Raw genomic sequence first — 17,171 nt, 5'->3', positions numbered from 1 at the left:
TAATTAAGAATTTAATTTTTGGAAATTAAATCAAGTGAGAGAATTATTTCTAAAGAGTTTAGAAAAAGGATTAATAATTAAAAGGTGTTTTAATTATTAGTGAGAATAATAAAGGGTTAATAATAATAATATTTTATGGGAAAATTTTCAGCTGAAAATTTTGCCTATAAATATACTATTATAAACCCTATTTTTGCCTCAACCCAAAGATTTACAAAACCCTAATTCTCTCCACCTCCTCATCCTTCATTACATCGTTTTCTTGGTGGATACCGGTGGAGTGCTTCACACTTGAGGAGCAGCTGCTAAGGATCTCCGCTCGTTGTTCTTGGATCGCTTTTATAGGTTAGAAATCGATCCCTCGATTTTATTTATGATTTGTATGCATATTATATGGATTTTATATGTGTAAAATTGTTTTACCATGCTTTCGTGATAGATAAAATCCTAAAAGGCCATAGCCGTGGAACGATCCAACTCAAGTCACAGCCATGATGAAAGACTGCGCATATTGACTTTTATATGAGTTGGGTTCGTGAAGCTACATTGGTCTTAAAAGAACACTGGGCATTTAAATTATTTTATAAATGCAAAGGAAAATGCACCAACAATCATAACTGTAACAGTTGCGTAAGCAAATATGATATCTAAGTGGTTTGGAGAAATAAAAATTCAAAGAAACGTAAAAAGAATAACATTTAAAATGTTGAATAACATGACTTAAAAAGCACATGAATGATGAGTTTAGAATGAGCATCTGTGATCACAAATCACAAGATTAGAGAACTTGAGACCTTCATGTCATGAAATGCGTTTGTCCAAAGTTGAAATATAAAACAGATTAGCCTCGTGATTAATTTAATAAAGTATGAACCTCGAAAAAATTAAGGTAATTGTTTCTTTGGAATATCACAATCAACCTAAATAACAAGGTATTTATATTCATACATAAAATACAGATAAAAAACTTGATGATTGTAACATGAAAGTCAAATAATTTATAAATGTGCATAAGTTTATAACTTGCGTAAATGCTAAATAGGTAGAATAAGGCTAGACATTATATGATGCAGGAACTAATCAAGAGACTGAAGTAATTCTAGCCAAATGAGACCGCAAAACAGAAAATATAATGGCAATTAATTATTCATATTACGCGTTGAGGCGTTAGTTGTATCGTGTTGGTGATAGGTATGTGGAGCCTTGTGTTAAACTCTTGGTCTTTATCCATAGCTACGGGTTCAAAAACTAAGGTTATGCAAATCTCACGAACTTTAGATTATAGGATCATGACGATATTATAAGCTGTAAGTTTAGACTTCTATCTTATAATACTTATTTCTATTATATTTTATTTAACTTGTTGTCGTACCCCAAATAATCTAGTGTAATCCTCAGGATGTAATGACAAATAAATTTACTAGAGCAACGGAGCTTATCACTTGTAATAATAGATAACTTAAAAATTAAAGCATTTCAGTATGTCAAAGTGCTTACCAAGCTGTGGATACCGACATTAGCAATTGAGCACAGGTTTATAGGAGTACCAGCAATCGAATCAGTTTTGGCTTGCATAAATAAATAAAATCCCAAACTAATCCAGGACTAGTGATTTGAAATTTAAAGTTGTAACAACTAAAGATTGTAATACGAGTAATAAAAATCTATGAGAGTCTCTCAGTTTAGAGGGTCGTAGCCGTAGGGCTATTAGGTAAATTGGCCTTTGTAGGATCATGAAAATAATTGACTTATGTTTAAGTCTTAGTTGTATCACATAGGTGATTAGCTTGAAGAATGTTGGCTAAAAGTTATTTTTAACACATAGTCGTTAATCAAACTATTTGTGCCGCAAATATTGGGCTGCTTATGCTGCTTTTTTAACAAGTAGTTATTAATCGAACTATTTGTGCCGCAAGCATTAGGCTGCATATGTTGGCTTTTTAACAAATAGTTATTAATCGAACTATTTGTGCCGCAGGCATTAGGCTGCATATATTGGCTTTTTAACAAATAGTTATTAATCGAACTATCTTTGCCGCTGACATTAGGCTGCATATATTGGCTTTTTAATAAATAGTTATTAATCGAACTATTTGTGCCGCAGGCATTAGGCTGCATATATTGGCTTTTTAACAAATAGTTATTAATCGAACTATTTGTGCCGCATGCATTAGGCTGCATATATTGGCTTTTTAACAAATAGTTATTGGGATGGGCTAAGCCCGCGCCGTAGACGATGGCTACATATATTAGCTTATTAATGAAAAAATTACTTGTTCCTTTCTGCCTCTGGTCAAGATAAAACTAAATATATCTTTAAAGAGGGGAAGGGAGTGATCTTTATATACGTCAAGGCTGCTAAAAAGACGTGAAATAATGAGCATAAGAAAGTCTCTGTTAATAGGACAATAAAGTCATCACTTTAAGTAGGTGAATGTTCGAATATGAGTTGCTTGATATAAAAATATTAGATGGTGATGTATTTTTTATTTTGCATATATTTTCTCAAAGTCATTTTTATGCAGGCAAAGATAGAATATTGATCACTAAGTTTCAAAATATAAGAAAACTTACTTGTATATGGCAAGTTTGAAAAAGTTCCAGCTGGCTTTTCTTTATAGGATATGCCTTGTAACTGGATCGTCCACCTACGAATATGATCCTTTAAATGATTGTACCACAAGAAAACTAAACCTACCAGTAGATCCCTCTTCTGTCTTATGATCAGCAAAAGCAGCATCCAATTCAGAAATGATAAGGAAGAACCAAAACAATAGTCATCCTCCATAAGGCTTTGTTCCAGTAGGAAGATTTTCGGAAACATCAAGACTTTTCAGTTGTGTCAGTTCACTTATATAAAGGCCCCTTTATTTTGTTATCAGTGAGAGAGCTCCAGGTGGAACTTGGGATTATATGTTTGCAAACCATTCCTCAGGTACGTGAAAACATTTGTTCAAAAAGCAAATGACATCTATGTAGGAGAAAGCAATGAGAGAATAATAATGTTAAACTTGAAATCCAGAAAATGCTGGTAACATTACATTAAGGACCACTGCATCTGTCTGGTCTTTTTTGTCTCTGCTACAACGTCCTGATCCTAACAACCGAACACAAAGACTGATATGCCCTTGACACAAAAGAAGGATCCAGACATTCCTACTTGGCACTCCTACAAACTGATGGGACCTATATGATTCCTAATCAGCATGTATCACAACTAGGTGACAGAAAAATAATGCACCATGGTTACAATTGTAACCATTGCATGGTTACAATTTATTCAAACATAGCTAACTAAAAAACTCAACAGGTTCGTTACTCCCCCTCAAGAGGAGCGGAGGTGGCAACTGAGGCTCCAATCTTGCGCATAAGATGATTGTGTTGTTTAACAGTGAGTGGTTTTGTGAGAATGTCTGCCAACTGAAAATGAGAGGGCACATGTATTGTTGTCACCTTTCCTTGAGAAATCTTGTCCCTTATAAAATGACAGTCAATCTCTATGTGTTTTGTGCGCTCATGGAGGATTGGATTTGCAGCAATGGAGAGGGCAACCTGATTGTCACTCTTGATGATTGTAGGTGGCAGGTCTTGTAAGCCTATATCTTTGAGTAATGAGGACAACCACGTCACTTCACAGCAAGTAAGTGCCATTGCTCAATACTCCGCTTCTGCGGTTGAACGCGCCATAATAGGCTGTTTCTTCGTCTTCCATGAGATTGGAGAAGTAACCAACAGAACACAGTAACCAGATGTAGACTTCCTGGTTGTTGGGCAGGTAGCCCAGTCGCTGTCACCATAGGCAGTGAGCTGGGCTGCTGAAGACGATGCCAATAAAATTACTTGAGCTGGTTTTCCAAGCAAGTACCTCAAAACTCTCTTGGCTTCTTACATATGGACATTCGTAGGTCTTTGCATATATTGTGCGAGAGTATGCACTGGGAATGATAGGTCTATTCGAGTTATCATCAAGTAGATTAGCTTACCCAGGAGGCGTTGATACGGATGTGGATCACTTAAAGGCTCCCCCTTGTCTGGTGTCAATGTTAGATGAGTATCCATAGGAAGCTTGAGTGAAGTAGCTCCCATCATCCCAAATTCCTTGACAAGATCTAGCACATATTTTTTCTGTGATATAAAGAATCCATCTTCGCTTCTATCAATTTCAAGACCCAAAAAATAGTTGACTGGTCCTAAATCTTTCATTCGAAAATGGCTTGACAACACTCTTTTCAACTCTGCTATAGCTCCTTCAGAATTCCCCGAAATTAGCAGGTCATCAACATATATCAACACCAAAGTGATTGTGTCACCAATGACCTTAGAATACAGGCTGTAATCTGCCTTTGAATGCTTAAATCCAATAGACACCAGCGTTACTGCAAGCTTGTGATGCCATTGCCTTGAAGCTTGGCGAAGGCCATAGATTGCTTTTCGTAGTCTGCATACGAGTCGTTGCAGTCCCTTATTTTCAGGTCCTGGTTTGTGGTCATAAATTCTACCACCAGGTCCATTGTATCCTTGGGGCAAGGTCATGTATACAGTTTCTTCGAGTTCACCATTTAAAAATACATTGGACACATCTAGTTGATGAACATGCCAATTCTTCATGGCTCCTACTGCAAGTACAACTCTCACAGTTGCCATTTTAGCTACCGGAGAAAACGTCTCCACATAGTCGATTCCATATGTTTGTTTGTAACCCAATATCACCAGACGTTCCTTATATATATCAATGGTACCGTCCGCCTTGAGTTTTGTTTTAAAGATCCACTTGCAACCTATTGCCTTTCGATTTTGTGGTAAAGTAGTCACTTCCCACGTATTGTTGTCCTCCAATGCTTTCAATTCTGCATTCATGGCTTCTATCCAGTGATTTTGTTTAACGGCTTGGTGAAAGTGCAATGGGTCTGTTTGTGGCACTATGGCTGCTAAGAAGCAACTGAAACCGGTGCTTATTGGCTGCGAGGCAACTGCAATGGCACTCATCGCAGTATTTGAGCTTGGTGTAGCAAAATCGTTAAGCCACATGGGTTGTTTTACAGATCTTGTGGACCTTCGTAATGGTATCACTTCTGTTTCATTATTTTCTGAGTGAACCAGTGACTCATCTTCATTTGTGACATCAACTTCATCATCTTCATTTGTGTTCTCAACCCCAGGCTCATCACTCTCGAAATCTTCTTCATACACACAATTCTCATGTGCTGGCATTGACTGGGGTAAAGGGTTCATGTACGATTTTGTGATGTTCTTGTTAAGTGGGAACACACCTTCGTGAAAAATTACATGTCTTATGATGATACTCTACATTGTTTGTAAATCCAGCAGCTTGCATCCTTTTGTCATGCTTGGATAACCAACAAACACACAAGGGAGTCCCCTTGGTGCAAACTTATCACTCCCATGTGTGGAATTGTGAGCTACAGCTAGGCACCCAAATGTCTTCAACTCATCGTAGTCCACATTTTCACCCAACAACTCTTCATACGACACCTTGAAGTTCAAAGCAGCATTGGGCAGTCTGTTTATGATATGTACTGCCGTTAGAACGCATTCTCCCCAGAACGACAAGGCAAGTCCAGATTGAAATTGCAGCGCTCTGGCAATCTCTAGTACTTGTCTATGTTTCCTTTCCACCCTAACATTTTGCTGGGGTGTGTAAGGACATGACTTTTGATGTACTATCCCTTGTTGAGCAAAGTATTCTTCACAAGCTTTATCTGCGAATTCTAGCGCGTTGTCTGACCTGGTGACTTGTATTTTGCCTTTGAACTGAGTAGCTACATAGTTGCTGAACTTTATAAGTATGTTTAAGTAATTAGATTTTCTTTCTATCAAGTACACCCAAGTCATACGACTATAATCGTCTACCAAGGTCAAGAAATATCTAAACTTACCTCTATTTGCCACCTTGTATGGCCCCCAAATATCAGTATGCAACAATTCAAAAGGTTCAGTAGCATGTGATTTACTAATAGGGAAAACAATAATGCTCATCTTTGACATAGGGCATGTGAGGCATACCTGCTTCTTTTGTTGATGTAGACAAGGCTTTACTCCATCAATGTGCAGCATCTTGGAGATTGAAGCATGACCCAGCCTTTGATGCCACAATGTGTATTCATTGTCAATCTCTGCCCTTTTTTTCCTTCTCACATGAACAACCACTTGTGTTTTGTCATGTCATAGCCATTTTAGGTGTTTGTATCTTTTCATTCTGTAGGTAGTACAACCCTTGTCTCATTTCTCCCTTTCCAATGATACATTTGCTTGATGAATCTACTATGACACAACTACCAGGTTTGAAAATAACATCACATTTACTATCCTTTGCTAGCCTGTGAATGGACAAGAGATTATGGTTAAATTGTGGCACATGAAGCACATTCGAGAGTTTTAATCCATTAGGTAGTATCACATCGCCAATGTGTGTTATTACTACCATGTCTCCTGTTGGCAGTGTGATAGTGAAGGTTGCAGGAGCCATCTTGACATTCTGTATATTCTTTAATGATGAGGTCATATGATCCGTCTCCCCCAAATCTATGATCCATTCTTTCGAGTTCATCATGTTGTTCTTGTTGTTGTGCACCATCCCTGAGAAACTGTAGTCGTTTTCTTTATCAGTTTCTGTTTTTTTGGCTTCTGAGAGTTCAGTCTTTGGGATCAGCTTCAATAAGTAGTTCAATTGTTGGCTGGTTATCATAACAGCTCGTTGATCAGTGGTGCCACTTTGTGCGTTGTTGGCCATCCTTGTGTTGTTAGCTTTGTTTGCCGTCCACATCCTTGGTGAGTTCTTTTGTGGTGGCTTATATTTGTAGTGCCACTTTGGGTACCCTGTGGTCTCCCAACAATTCTCTTGTGTGTGACATTTTATGTTACAAGCTGTGCACATCAAAACTTTACCACCATTTCCTTTGCTATACATGGCCATCACATCTGTATCATTCACAACATTCAGATTTAACACCTCCTTCTGCGAATCTTCATGTTGAATGGCTGCACATGCCACTTCCACAGAAGGCAAAGGACTTATCATAAGCAACTGGCTTCTTTGAGCCCCATAGTTGTCATCCAAACCGTTTAAAAACTGAAACAACTTGGCTTCCTCCTTCATTATTTCTATGGCTTTTAACAGATTTGTGATCTCTGGGCTCGTGGTTTTAAAAATAAGCAGCACATTCATTGAGTCGATTTTCTCCCACAGACCACTCAAACAAAAGAAATAATCACTAACTTTCATACCACTTTGCTTCAAACTAAACAAGTCCTTATTTAACTTGTATTTTCTTGACCCATTTGTCAAAAAAAAGTACAAACCCTTTTCTCTAATTGTTTTCAGATGTCACTAACATTATTTATAAATAACACAGATGACTTTATATTATCAAAGATGTTGTTATGGATCCAGGAGATTACCATGTTGTTGCACGTGTCCCACTGGGTTGCTTCCACTGCATCTGTAACACTCCTTGACACTGACCCATCAACGAACCCTATTTTTCTTTTTGCTGACAGTTGGATCTCAAACGACCTTTTCCACGCTCTATAATCACCCGCTCCTTGTAATTTTGACACACAAATTGATGTGGGACCGTCGGATGGGTGTAGAAAGAGTGGGTTTTAAAGATCTAAGAAGGACAGCTTACTTGTAGCCATGAGTAAATCTAATGAAAAAGACTGGTGTAATAAAGTATTAAACACCTACCTAGACTCTGAAAACAATGACTCCACCACTGTGTGTAAAAATTAAACTTCTCACTACCAAACTTTTTTCACTAATCTAGCTCTCAGATGCAGCTCTGATACCATGAAAACATTTGTTCAAAAAGCAAATGACAACTATGTAGGAGAAAGCAATGAGAGAATGATAATGTTAAATTTGAAATCCAGAAAATGCTGGTAACATTACATTAAGGACCACTACATCTATCTGGTCCTTTGTATCTCTGCTACAACGTCCTGATCCTAACAACCTAACACAAAGACTAATATGCCCTTGACACAAAGGAAGGATCCATACATTCCTACTTGGCACTCCTACAAACTGATGGGACCTATATGATTCCTAATCAGCATGTATCACAACTAGGTGACAAAAAAGTAATGCACCATTGCATAGTTACAATTTATTCAAACATAGCTAAGTAAAAAACTCAACAGGTTCGTTAGTACGGTGTCTTCAATGCATGCATCAAAGCAGAGAATGCACTTGCATCGTAGTTACATGATTCCTTCTTATGAAAACCTCCCAAACTATTTGTCAACAACAACAGTCAACATGATTAAGCCTAGTCAACACGACTAAACCTGGTTGTTAATACGTTGACAACTTTGCTTCTCATTTTGCGCCGTTTCCACAAGCCAATAAAATTTTATCAAATATAAGGTATTTGAGGTTTACTTTGCTTCATGGCAGGTCTCAATACAAAATCATATTCTCAGTAAATTCGGTGCGTACATCTCATCAAACAACTTATGTGCATAAAATTTTCACACATATTCTTTAGGTCTTTTATAAATATATCATTCGATTATGCTTGCTTACGATAGGGTTCAAGAACGACACCTTGATTTAGACCAGCATACCTTGAGTAGGAGATTGATTGAAGTTTTATCTGGGCACCAAATGATAGCTTTAAAACCTTTTGAAGCTTTGGTCCACATATCAAACATGAGAAGTGGACAAGTAAAAGACTCTGAAACCTAAATCTGCTCTTTCATTTCTAAAGAGTCTATCCTCATCACCGGTGCCTTAAAAGTAACTCTAACTTCATATTTTAATTCGTCGTCGTCGTAGAACAGTGTCAGTATAGCCGCCTGAAAAATATTCGGTCCCCGGCGGCGGCGCCAAATGATGGTTGTATAAACCTCCAAATAAACCATAAGGATCACACAACCATTATCAGAAAATTTTATGGTGTGTCTGTTTGTTGTCTCTGTGTCCTCCCCCTCTTCTCCCTTTTTCTTTTCTTTTTATCTCAATCTTTTTTATGTGTCCACCTGTCTCTCATGAGTTTTTACGTGGCAGTGTATGAAGAAGCCTCGTGGTTGTCTTGTCACCAGGCAGCTTCCCTTCTTCCCTTGTTCATATCCAGTTTTCACGTATTAGTAAGTTGTAATTGGACTGGGCTAACAATAACTAGTCTTGGGCCTGCTATTTTCAGTCATGGGCCTCAATTATATAATATGTGGTACCTGCGAGTATATTAGAACATGATATGGTTACTGTTATCTCTTAGGCCGTAGGGGAAGGCGGTATAAATTATGTGTCATCAATAACTTATAACTTAAAATTAAAAAGTGTCGTATAAGTGTCTTAACTTATAACTTTATTAAGATGTTTGGATAATATTACTTATAAGTTATTTGATATGTTTGGTAATTATAACTTATAAGTTAAAAAATCCAATTCAAATTTATAAATAATATTAAAAAGATTCAAATCAAATTAGATTAAAAAATTATATAATATTAAAATAAGTTCGTGCACTGCACGTGTTTTAAATTATATAATATTAAAAAATTATATAATATTAAATGTATTTGGTTCAACTGTTATTCCCTTATTTTGATTATTAAAAATAAAATAAATAGTGTTATATACATGCTAAACTATTAGATATATTTTACTTACCCTACTAAACTACGATCATAGTTTATCCCTGTAAATTACGAGTACCACTTCTTCTTGATTATTTTATTATATTTATTATAAATTTATAGTTATTTATATATTAGTAAAATATATTGAAATTATTATATGATTGAATAAATAAAATTTAAAAATAAATTAAAATATTAACGAGAACTCGTATATCATAAGAAGATTTAAGTTACTATTTAAGTATAGGAAGCATGGATATTAGTGCACGAAAATAAGTTGCGCATTATGTACGTTCTCATTTTGTTCATTTAAGAGGTAAAAATGGGCGTTAGCTTATTTTGCCAAACAACATGCAAGAATCAAAATACGCATTTGGATCAAATGGAATGAATAAGTTTTGACACCCAAACTGGCACATAATAAGTTACAAAAAAATGAATTCATGGTTTGAATTCAGAGCCAGTGGCATGTACAAATCGACCTCTTAGATATTGGACTGGTGAAGACTAAAGAATGAAGCCCCCCTGTAATAACAAAAACAACACAATTCATGATTAAACAACACCGTACATAATCAACCAATTCCTACTAACAATAATTTAAAATCATAACACACATTTCCGAACCTCACTAATTCCCACACAAGTGTCAAACTTACAAAACCAAACTCCCCTGCTGCATGCACACACATGCATTATCATGCACTACCACAACAACAACAAAAAAACTAAAACAAAACCACCTTCATAATCCATCCTCACTGCCATGTCTGATCTCTTCCTTGTCGCTCTTCTCTCGCTTCTCATTTCCTCCGCCTTAGCAGACCGTCCCATCCCTCCCTCTCCCGCTCCCGCTCCTGCTCCAGGCCCTAGCGCCCCTCCTGAAGACGAAGCATTTACACCAACAGTCGAACAAGCGGCATTGTTACCATTTATCCAACCAGCATGCAACGGCACACGAAATCCCCCAAAATGTCTAAAGAGCCTCGCGCAATCAAATAAAGTACCGAAAAACCCGACACCGGTCCAAGTCGTGGAGGCTGCAATTTGGGTCTCATTTCAAGACCTTAAAGTTGCGCAAACTATGGTACAAAATATTCTAAACTCAGCAGGTGCTGGACCATTAAGTGTCAACCTCACTAACGCAGCTCAGAATAGCGTTGAGTACTTTAAAAGCTGCGAGTACAGAATGCGACAAACGGTTGATGCGCTTCGTAGTGGCAAAAAAAAGGACGCACGTACATTGCTCACCGCAGCTGAAGTTTACGAATACGACGTGTGGTCCGCTCTTAAATACGTAAATAATACCCCGTTAATTAATCAAACGATGGCGTTTACTTATAATTTAATAAATTTGACTAGTAACGCACTAGCCATGACAAGGGCTTATGACGTGTACGGGGAAAACCCGAAGACATGGCAACGGCCCGTATCCGAAAGAGACGGGTTTTGGGAAAAAACCGACGCTAAATTTGGGTCGGATTCCGGATCGGATCAATTCGGAATTCCTGACTTAAGACCCGACGTAACGGTTTGTAAGGGTCCGTGTCCACATCAAACGATACAGGAAGCGGTGGATGCGGCGCCTAGTAGTGGGAAGAGGTTTGTTATTTTGATCAAAGCAGGGATTTATGATGAATCGGTTCGGGTTCCGTTGGTGAAGAAAAATATGGTATTTTTAGGCGAGGGTATGGGTAAAACTATTATTACCGGGGCGAAAACCGTGGGTCCGCCCGGTATTTCAACGTATAATACAGCTACCGTAGGTAAAAAAATATTTAAATTTATTTTCTTCGACTTTTTGAGATAATTTGATTAACTTGTACTCCCTCGATCCCAGTGAGTTGTTTATTTTTCTTTTCAGCACGTTTTTCGATATTCGTTTAAAGTATAGTTTCATAATATTTTATTTTTTTTTTAAATTCCGAATAAAAGTTTAACGTTTAAACTTTTATTCAAAAAAAATATATTTAAAAACACGAAATATACTTTATAGAAGTCTCGAAATGCTTGTAAATAGTGAACGTAAACATCCCAGTGGACGGAGGGAGTAAGATATTACATATAGTGTAGGTAGGACTGAAAACGAATCCGAGTAATGTGGTTTCTAGTTCGTCAGTCTGAAGAATTTTTGTCATGACCACAGGTGTTAAGGGGGACGGATTCATGGCTAGTAACCTCACCATACAGAACACAGCCGGTCCTCAAGCAGCGCAGGCAGTAGCATTTTTGTCAGACGGTGATCAAACATTTGTCGAAAACTGTGAATTTCTCGGAAACCAGGACACTCTTTATGCACATTCACTCCGTCAATACTACAAGAATTGCCGTATTGTAGGAAATGTAGATTTCATATTCGGAAACTCTGCTACAGTCCTCGATAACTGCACTATCCTAATCAAACCGCGACAAATTACTCCTGAGGCGGGCGAGACCAATTGCGTGACAGCACATGGAAGAATAGACCCTGTGCAGTCATCAGGCCTGGTGTTCCATAATTGCCTGATTAGTGGTACTCCCGAATTTTTGCAGCTGTATCATAGCAATCCAGCTGTGCATAAGAGTTTTCTGGGAAGGCCATGGAAGGAGTTTTCGAGAACAGTTTTTATAAATTGCATTATCGACGATCTTATTATGCCAGATGGTTGGTCACCTTGGATCGGTGATCAGGGCCTGGCAACTTGTTACTATGGCGAATTTAACAGCACTGGTCTAGGAGCAAATATTCCTAAGCGAGTGTCGTGGAGTAACCAGGTTCCACCTGAACATGTTAGCATGTACTCTGTAGCAAATTTCATTCAAGGCCAAGAATGGCTTCCCAACAAATTGTCGGGTATATCAGGGCCTCCGAAAGTATAGGTCCCAGAATATGCTTATCCCTTACATGTATTCATATCAGTTGTAAATTTAACAATAAAAAATTAGCTTAGACATGAAGAGTTATACTAGAAATCATAGTGTAAAAATTACTACATATAATGAATGTACATTTGCCCAAACACTTGTGAGGAAAATCATGCCTGTGAAATGAAGCAACTGCATTATTCGTCGTTTACATTACAAAAAATGACACATTTGTGAGGAAAAAAAAGAACAAAAAATGAAACTGCCACTCATAAGGCAGAAAAAGAGGCTTTCTTGATGGCTGGTGGGGAAGGGGTGAAGAATTTGTCGTCTGTCCAATTTGATTCACCCCAGTGGTTCAACATGCCTTTCCAAGAACACAGATTGTCAATGCACTTCTTCAGGCGTGGATCGTGGACTTTAAGTTTCCAATGCCCGTCCGTGTAGTTTCCCTTCTCAGCTAGCATTCTGTGCCACTCAAGTTGAGCCTTTTGCCTTGACTGTAACAGGCAAAATTGCTTTAATTGCTCTGGCATTGCATCGTGCACTTTCCACCACCTTGCATGAGCAACGTCGCTTGCAAACTCTTGTAGGAGATCCCAATTCCAGTTGCAATCATAGTCTCGAAAGCACAACCATGGCTTTCGTCCGAGATAATGGATTACATAAAGAATCGGAGGTTCAGCACCAAGAAGGCGTGTTTTCTTTTGCTTGGTTTCTTCCTTATCGCCAATCCAGACATGCTTCAAGAAATTAATGTGTTTTGGAATCCGATGCCACCATGTAAAAACTTCGTTTAAGTACCCCTGATCACCACCATTATAGGACTCAAATTCATTGATGTGATCCATCAGAAGCTGAAATGTGCAATTAGATGGCTCTAGCACCATGACACCAGAGTTAAAAAGTGCACCATTATTTCCTGTTGCTGAAATCTCTGGCATTCCAAATAAGAAGTCAATGTTTCTTAGTATAAGTAAATCAGCATCAATAAAAATGATCTTGTCATAGTCTGTAAGTTGCCATAGTCGAAACTTGCTGTAGTTCCACTCATTATAGGCATCTTTCTCAGCATTTGGATTTCTTATTCTCTGTATTGTTCGAACTTTCCAACCTGCTAACTCTAGCCCACTAATGTGGTACTCACTTATTGTTTCGTCTACAAGAATCACAAGGTCCCTAGTTGACCCTGCCATTCGGATGCTCTGCGCTGCAGTTATTGCCCCACACACATAAACATCAGCAGAATGCAGGATTGTTGCATAGGCTTCCCTATTTACATTCAAGTATTCTTCATCTGTATAGAATGCCATATGCGGTGAGACATCATTAATAAAGGATAGACAATTACAAAATCTAAGTAACACTCTCCAATTAAATCTATAATGATAATCATATAAGTTTGAAGTAATCTGACCTCTAGGTTTGAGTGGAAGTGAAAGTTCACAAGAGCCAACCGGAAGCTTTAGCTTTTCCCTCAAAACGTTCAAGTTAGGTTTATAGAGCCATGCACTGCCTTTTCGTACAACAAGTTCCTTGCAGGAAAACAGATTTGGCAGAGGAAAACACTTGGTGACAAAAAGTAATTGCACCTGGTGATAGCCTTTGGCAGTTGCTGCTAGACCAGCAGCTGCAAGCTGCAAGTGCAACCTAGCAACGTCCCTCGACCAGTTAGCCTCATTTCTACAAGGAAGCTTAACAATAATAAGATCAAGCTTTTTTCTAGGCACTTCGAGCTTAGGTAGAGAAGGGCAACTAGGAACTTCATCTTCTTGTTCTTCGTCAATCCATTCAGGGTATAAGGTATCCCAAGTTACATGTTCTTCAACATGGTCCAAATGCAGGTGAATGTGTTTGGCACTGGGGAGGAATTGTTTCCACATATCATTTTCAGTCATATTGAAGTTTAACAAACCAATTTCTCGGATTTCACCCCTTTTAGGCATTCCATTTAAGGCGTTTGAAATTTCATCCCAATTGACTCTTTCATGAGCTACATATCTAGGATCTGATTCACCCCGCATCCACCTTTTCACAAAATGTGGCCTGCAGTTATATATACATAATCAGGTTTTCCCTATTCCCTAGAAGTGAAGAGGGTGAAGTATAAGCAACAAAAAACTATTAATATACATTATATACAAATGAAAAAATACCTTGAAAGAGAATCTGATACATGTTCATGATGGCACACAGTTGGGGAATACAAAACTGTAAGAAAAACAGCAAGTAGAATGATAACTAGAATAAGTTTCAACAATTGCAACTTCCATTTTGTGTTCTTATCTTGGATAGGAATTTGAAAGGGCTTCTCAACATCTTCAACTTTACTTTTATCTGACCTTCTTTTGTATGCATCCTCGCTGATCTCAGAAGCATTTCAGAATTTGTTAGTAGTTAAACAGGTCAATGAGCATCATATTTTCATATTTATGTGCACTTGTGCAGGGCTACGACAAAAGGGAGAAAGAAAAGACTAATACAGACACTTACACCGATCGCTGCCTGGTTTCCATTGAGACTCAGCAAAGCACAACCCTTCGTCTAATTTTTTAACGATGATGAAGGAACAATAACATCAATAAAAGTACAAATAACAAATGCTATTAGGCATCATCATGTAAGTCCTCAATATAAAAGTTGCAACGATCAAGCAGGCAAGAAAGAAGTAGCTACAGAAAAACAATGTAGATTTAAATGCATTTAGCCAACTCTAACATTATCAAGTCAATGCCTATGGATGACAGGTGATGAAGAAAACTACAGATCAACCAAACTCTGGTAATATAAAAAGCACACAGGTCAAGTAGAGAAAGAAATATTGGGAATAAATGTCACAATATGTCAATTTACATGCTTTCTAAGTATTAGTAGCATATGCAAATTTCCAAGGCCTCCATCAGCAAAAACAACCAAGCAATGCTAAATATTTGACTAGTTAGTTACACAGATAAGGAAAGTATAAAAATCTCACATTGTTTACATGTTGATAACTGATAAGAAAATGTTGGAACATTTTTTGAATGGTTGTGAAAATGATGGAGAAGCTTCAGAGAAAGATTAAGAGTGAAAAAATGGAAGGAAAGCCAATATAGAGATAATCAATAACTTCCATATGATTTTTTTTCGATATTTCCCTTTCCAGATCAGAATAAATGAATGATTCACCAAATTACACAAACATACACACATTCTTCACCAACCTTATTTCTGTATTTTGTATTTGCATTTTCTTGAATTTCTGTCTACTCAACAAAATTGTTTATCATATCTTTCGATATTGAATTTTCCCAATTATTCTTAATAAAATTGTAAGTTGGTTGAGTAGTTTATCTAGAAGCTCCAGCCAGAAAATGATGAGGAGGCTATCATATGGTTTCATGCAAAGTGTACTTGTATTTTCAAAAGCATAACCTATATCAAGTACAAACTTAATGAGTTTCACTGCTATTTTCCCATGGTTTCATCATTTCCACCTAATGTGGGAAAGCTTCTTCATTTCATGACATAAAGTTAGATAATAGAAATCTTGACTATGAAATAAACCAAACCTAACATATCTAGTAAATCCTGATGGTTAAGCAGGATATGAGGTGGGTGAGATGTACGCATACCTTATCTCTACTCTCAAAGAGCAGAGAGATGAGATGTACGCATACCTTACTTGTAGTCCAAGAGAGAAGAGAGATTGTTTCCATAGAGAACCCAGCTCAAAAAGAAAAGAGGTAAAACACTATTAGCAAACGTCAATTATAGATATAAACAATCAAATCTTGGCTATGAAATCAATTAATCAAATGAGCTCTCTCAGTCTCTAGTTTAGTTCTGACATCTACATGAAATAATTTAACTGTCTGGTTGTCCGAAAATTGGAGTCATTGTCTCCTAGTCCTTGTGTGTGCACAATCCGGCTTAACCTCTTTTTCTTTAGTAGTCAATTGGAAATTTTTAAATTCTTGCACATATTTTACATGTCTATATCAAGCTTCAAACCATCAAATTCGGATATTCACACTCGAACTCTCGATCTCGGCATTCAGTAGACTATAATTGTTTGGTATATGGATAAAGAAAACAAAACAATTAGGTTCATATACCTCTTATCAATGCCGCAACAGAATTCATAAACTAGAAAAACAAAACAGGGAGTTAAAATTGCCTATTCAAGGCCCTAGGCAAGAAGCATATTAGACCAAGTAATCATTAGCAGAGCGAAAATCTCAGTTCGTTTCGTTTAGAAATCTAGTTCGCGAAATTGATTTAGGTAACCAGTGTATTAGTACAAACAGTTTTCGACATTAATTTCTACCCTTCTGCGTAAAAATACCACCTGTTATACAGTCGAAGATGAAAGCATTGTTACAGAGAAATAATTTATACTCCCTTCGTCTCATTGGATTGTTAACATTATTCAAATTATTACATAATTTGAATAATGTTAACAATCCAATGAGACCAAGAAAGATTATATTATTAAAATTGAAATATTAAAAATTTTGATAATCGATTGACAATAACCTTAAATTTTGAGCGGCCTAAATTGATGTAACGAAGTTCGATATATTTTGGACATCCTCGTACGTACGTATGAGAAATTTAGTCTTGCGCCTATGGCTATGTATGTCTCAATTTTTTACTCTACAGCCAATCTCCCGTGGACACACGAACAATCCAACCCGTAGGATTTCCTTTTCCTCTTCCCATTCTGACTTCTGTAGGTA

General features: G+C 37.3%; 2 protein-coding genes across 3 annotated transcripts; one reads left to right on the top strand and one right to left on the bottom strand.

The window, feature by feature from the left end:
* The first annotated feature begins 10,570 nt into the window (after positions 1 to 10,570).
* On the top strand, positions 10,571 to 12,533 carry LOC141670955 (putative pectinesterase/pectinesterase inhibitor 51). The gene is made up of 2 exons (XM_074477011.1): positions 10,571 to 11,372; positions 11,753 to 12,533. Exons 1-2 carry the CDS (start codon positions 10,691 to 10,693, stop codon positions 12,463 to 12,465), a joined length of 1,395 nt encoding a protein of 464 aa, XP_074333112.1. The 5' UTR covers positions 10,571 to 10,690; the 3' UTR covers positions 12,466 to 12,533.
* A 67-nt stretch (positions 12,534 to 12,600) lies between these two features.
* On the bottom strand, positions 12,601 to 16,802 carry LOC141670954 (UDP-glucuronate:xylan alpha-glucuronosyltransferase 1). 2 transcript variants are annotated; one of them, XM_074477010.1, is made up of 5 exons: positions 15,425 to 16,802; positions 14,944 to 14,994; positions 14,607 to 14,813; positions 13,868 to 14,496; positions 12,601 to 13,747 (listed from the first exon to the last, which is right to left on the bottom strand). In XM_074477010.1, exons 2-5 carry the CDS (start codon positions 14,964 to 14,966, stop codon positions 12,720 to 12,722), a joined length of 1,887 nt encoding a protein of 628 aa, XP_074333111.1. In that variant the 5' UTR covers positions 14,967 to 14,994; positions 15,425 to 16,802; the 3' UTR covers positions 12,601 to 12,719. The 2 variants fall into 2 exon arrangements, with proteins under 2 accessions (XP_074333111.1, XP_074333110.1); XM_074477009.1 differs by lacking the exon at positions 15,425 to 16,802 and having other exon boundaries at positions 14,944 to 15,405.
* Positions 16,803 to 17,171: the final 369 nt, after the last annotated feature.

The sequence above is a fragment of the Apium graveolens genome, chromosome 7, assembly GCF_009905375.1.
Source record: "Apium graveolens cultivar Ventura chromosome 7, ASM990537v1, whole genome shotgun sequence".
NCBI classification, from domain to species: Eukaryota; Viridiplantae; Streptophyta; class Magnoliopsida; order Apiales; family Apiaceae; genus Apium; species Apium graveolens.
This window is presented reverse-complemented; position numbering and strand designations above follow the sequence as displayed.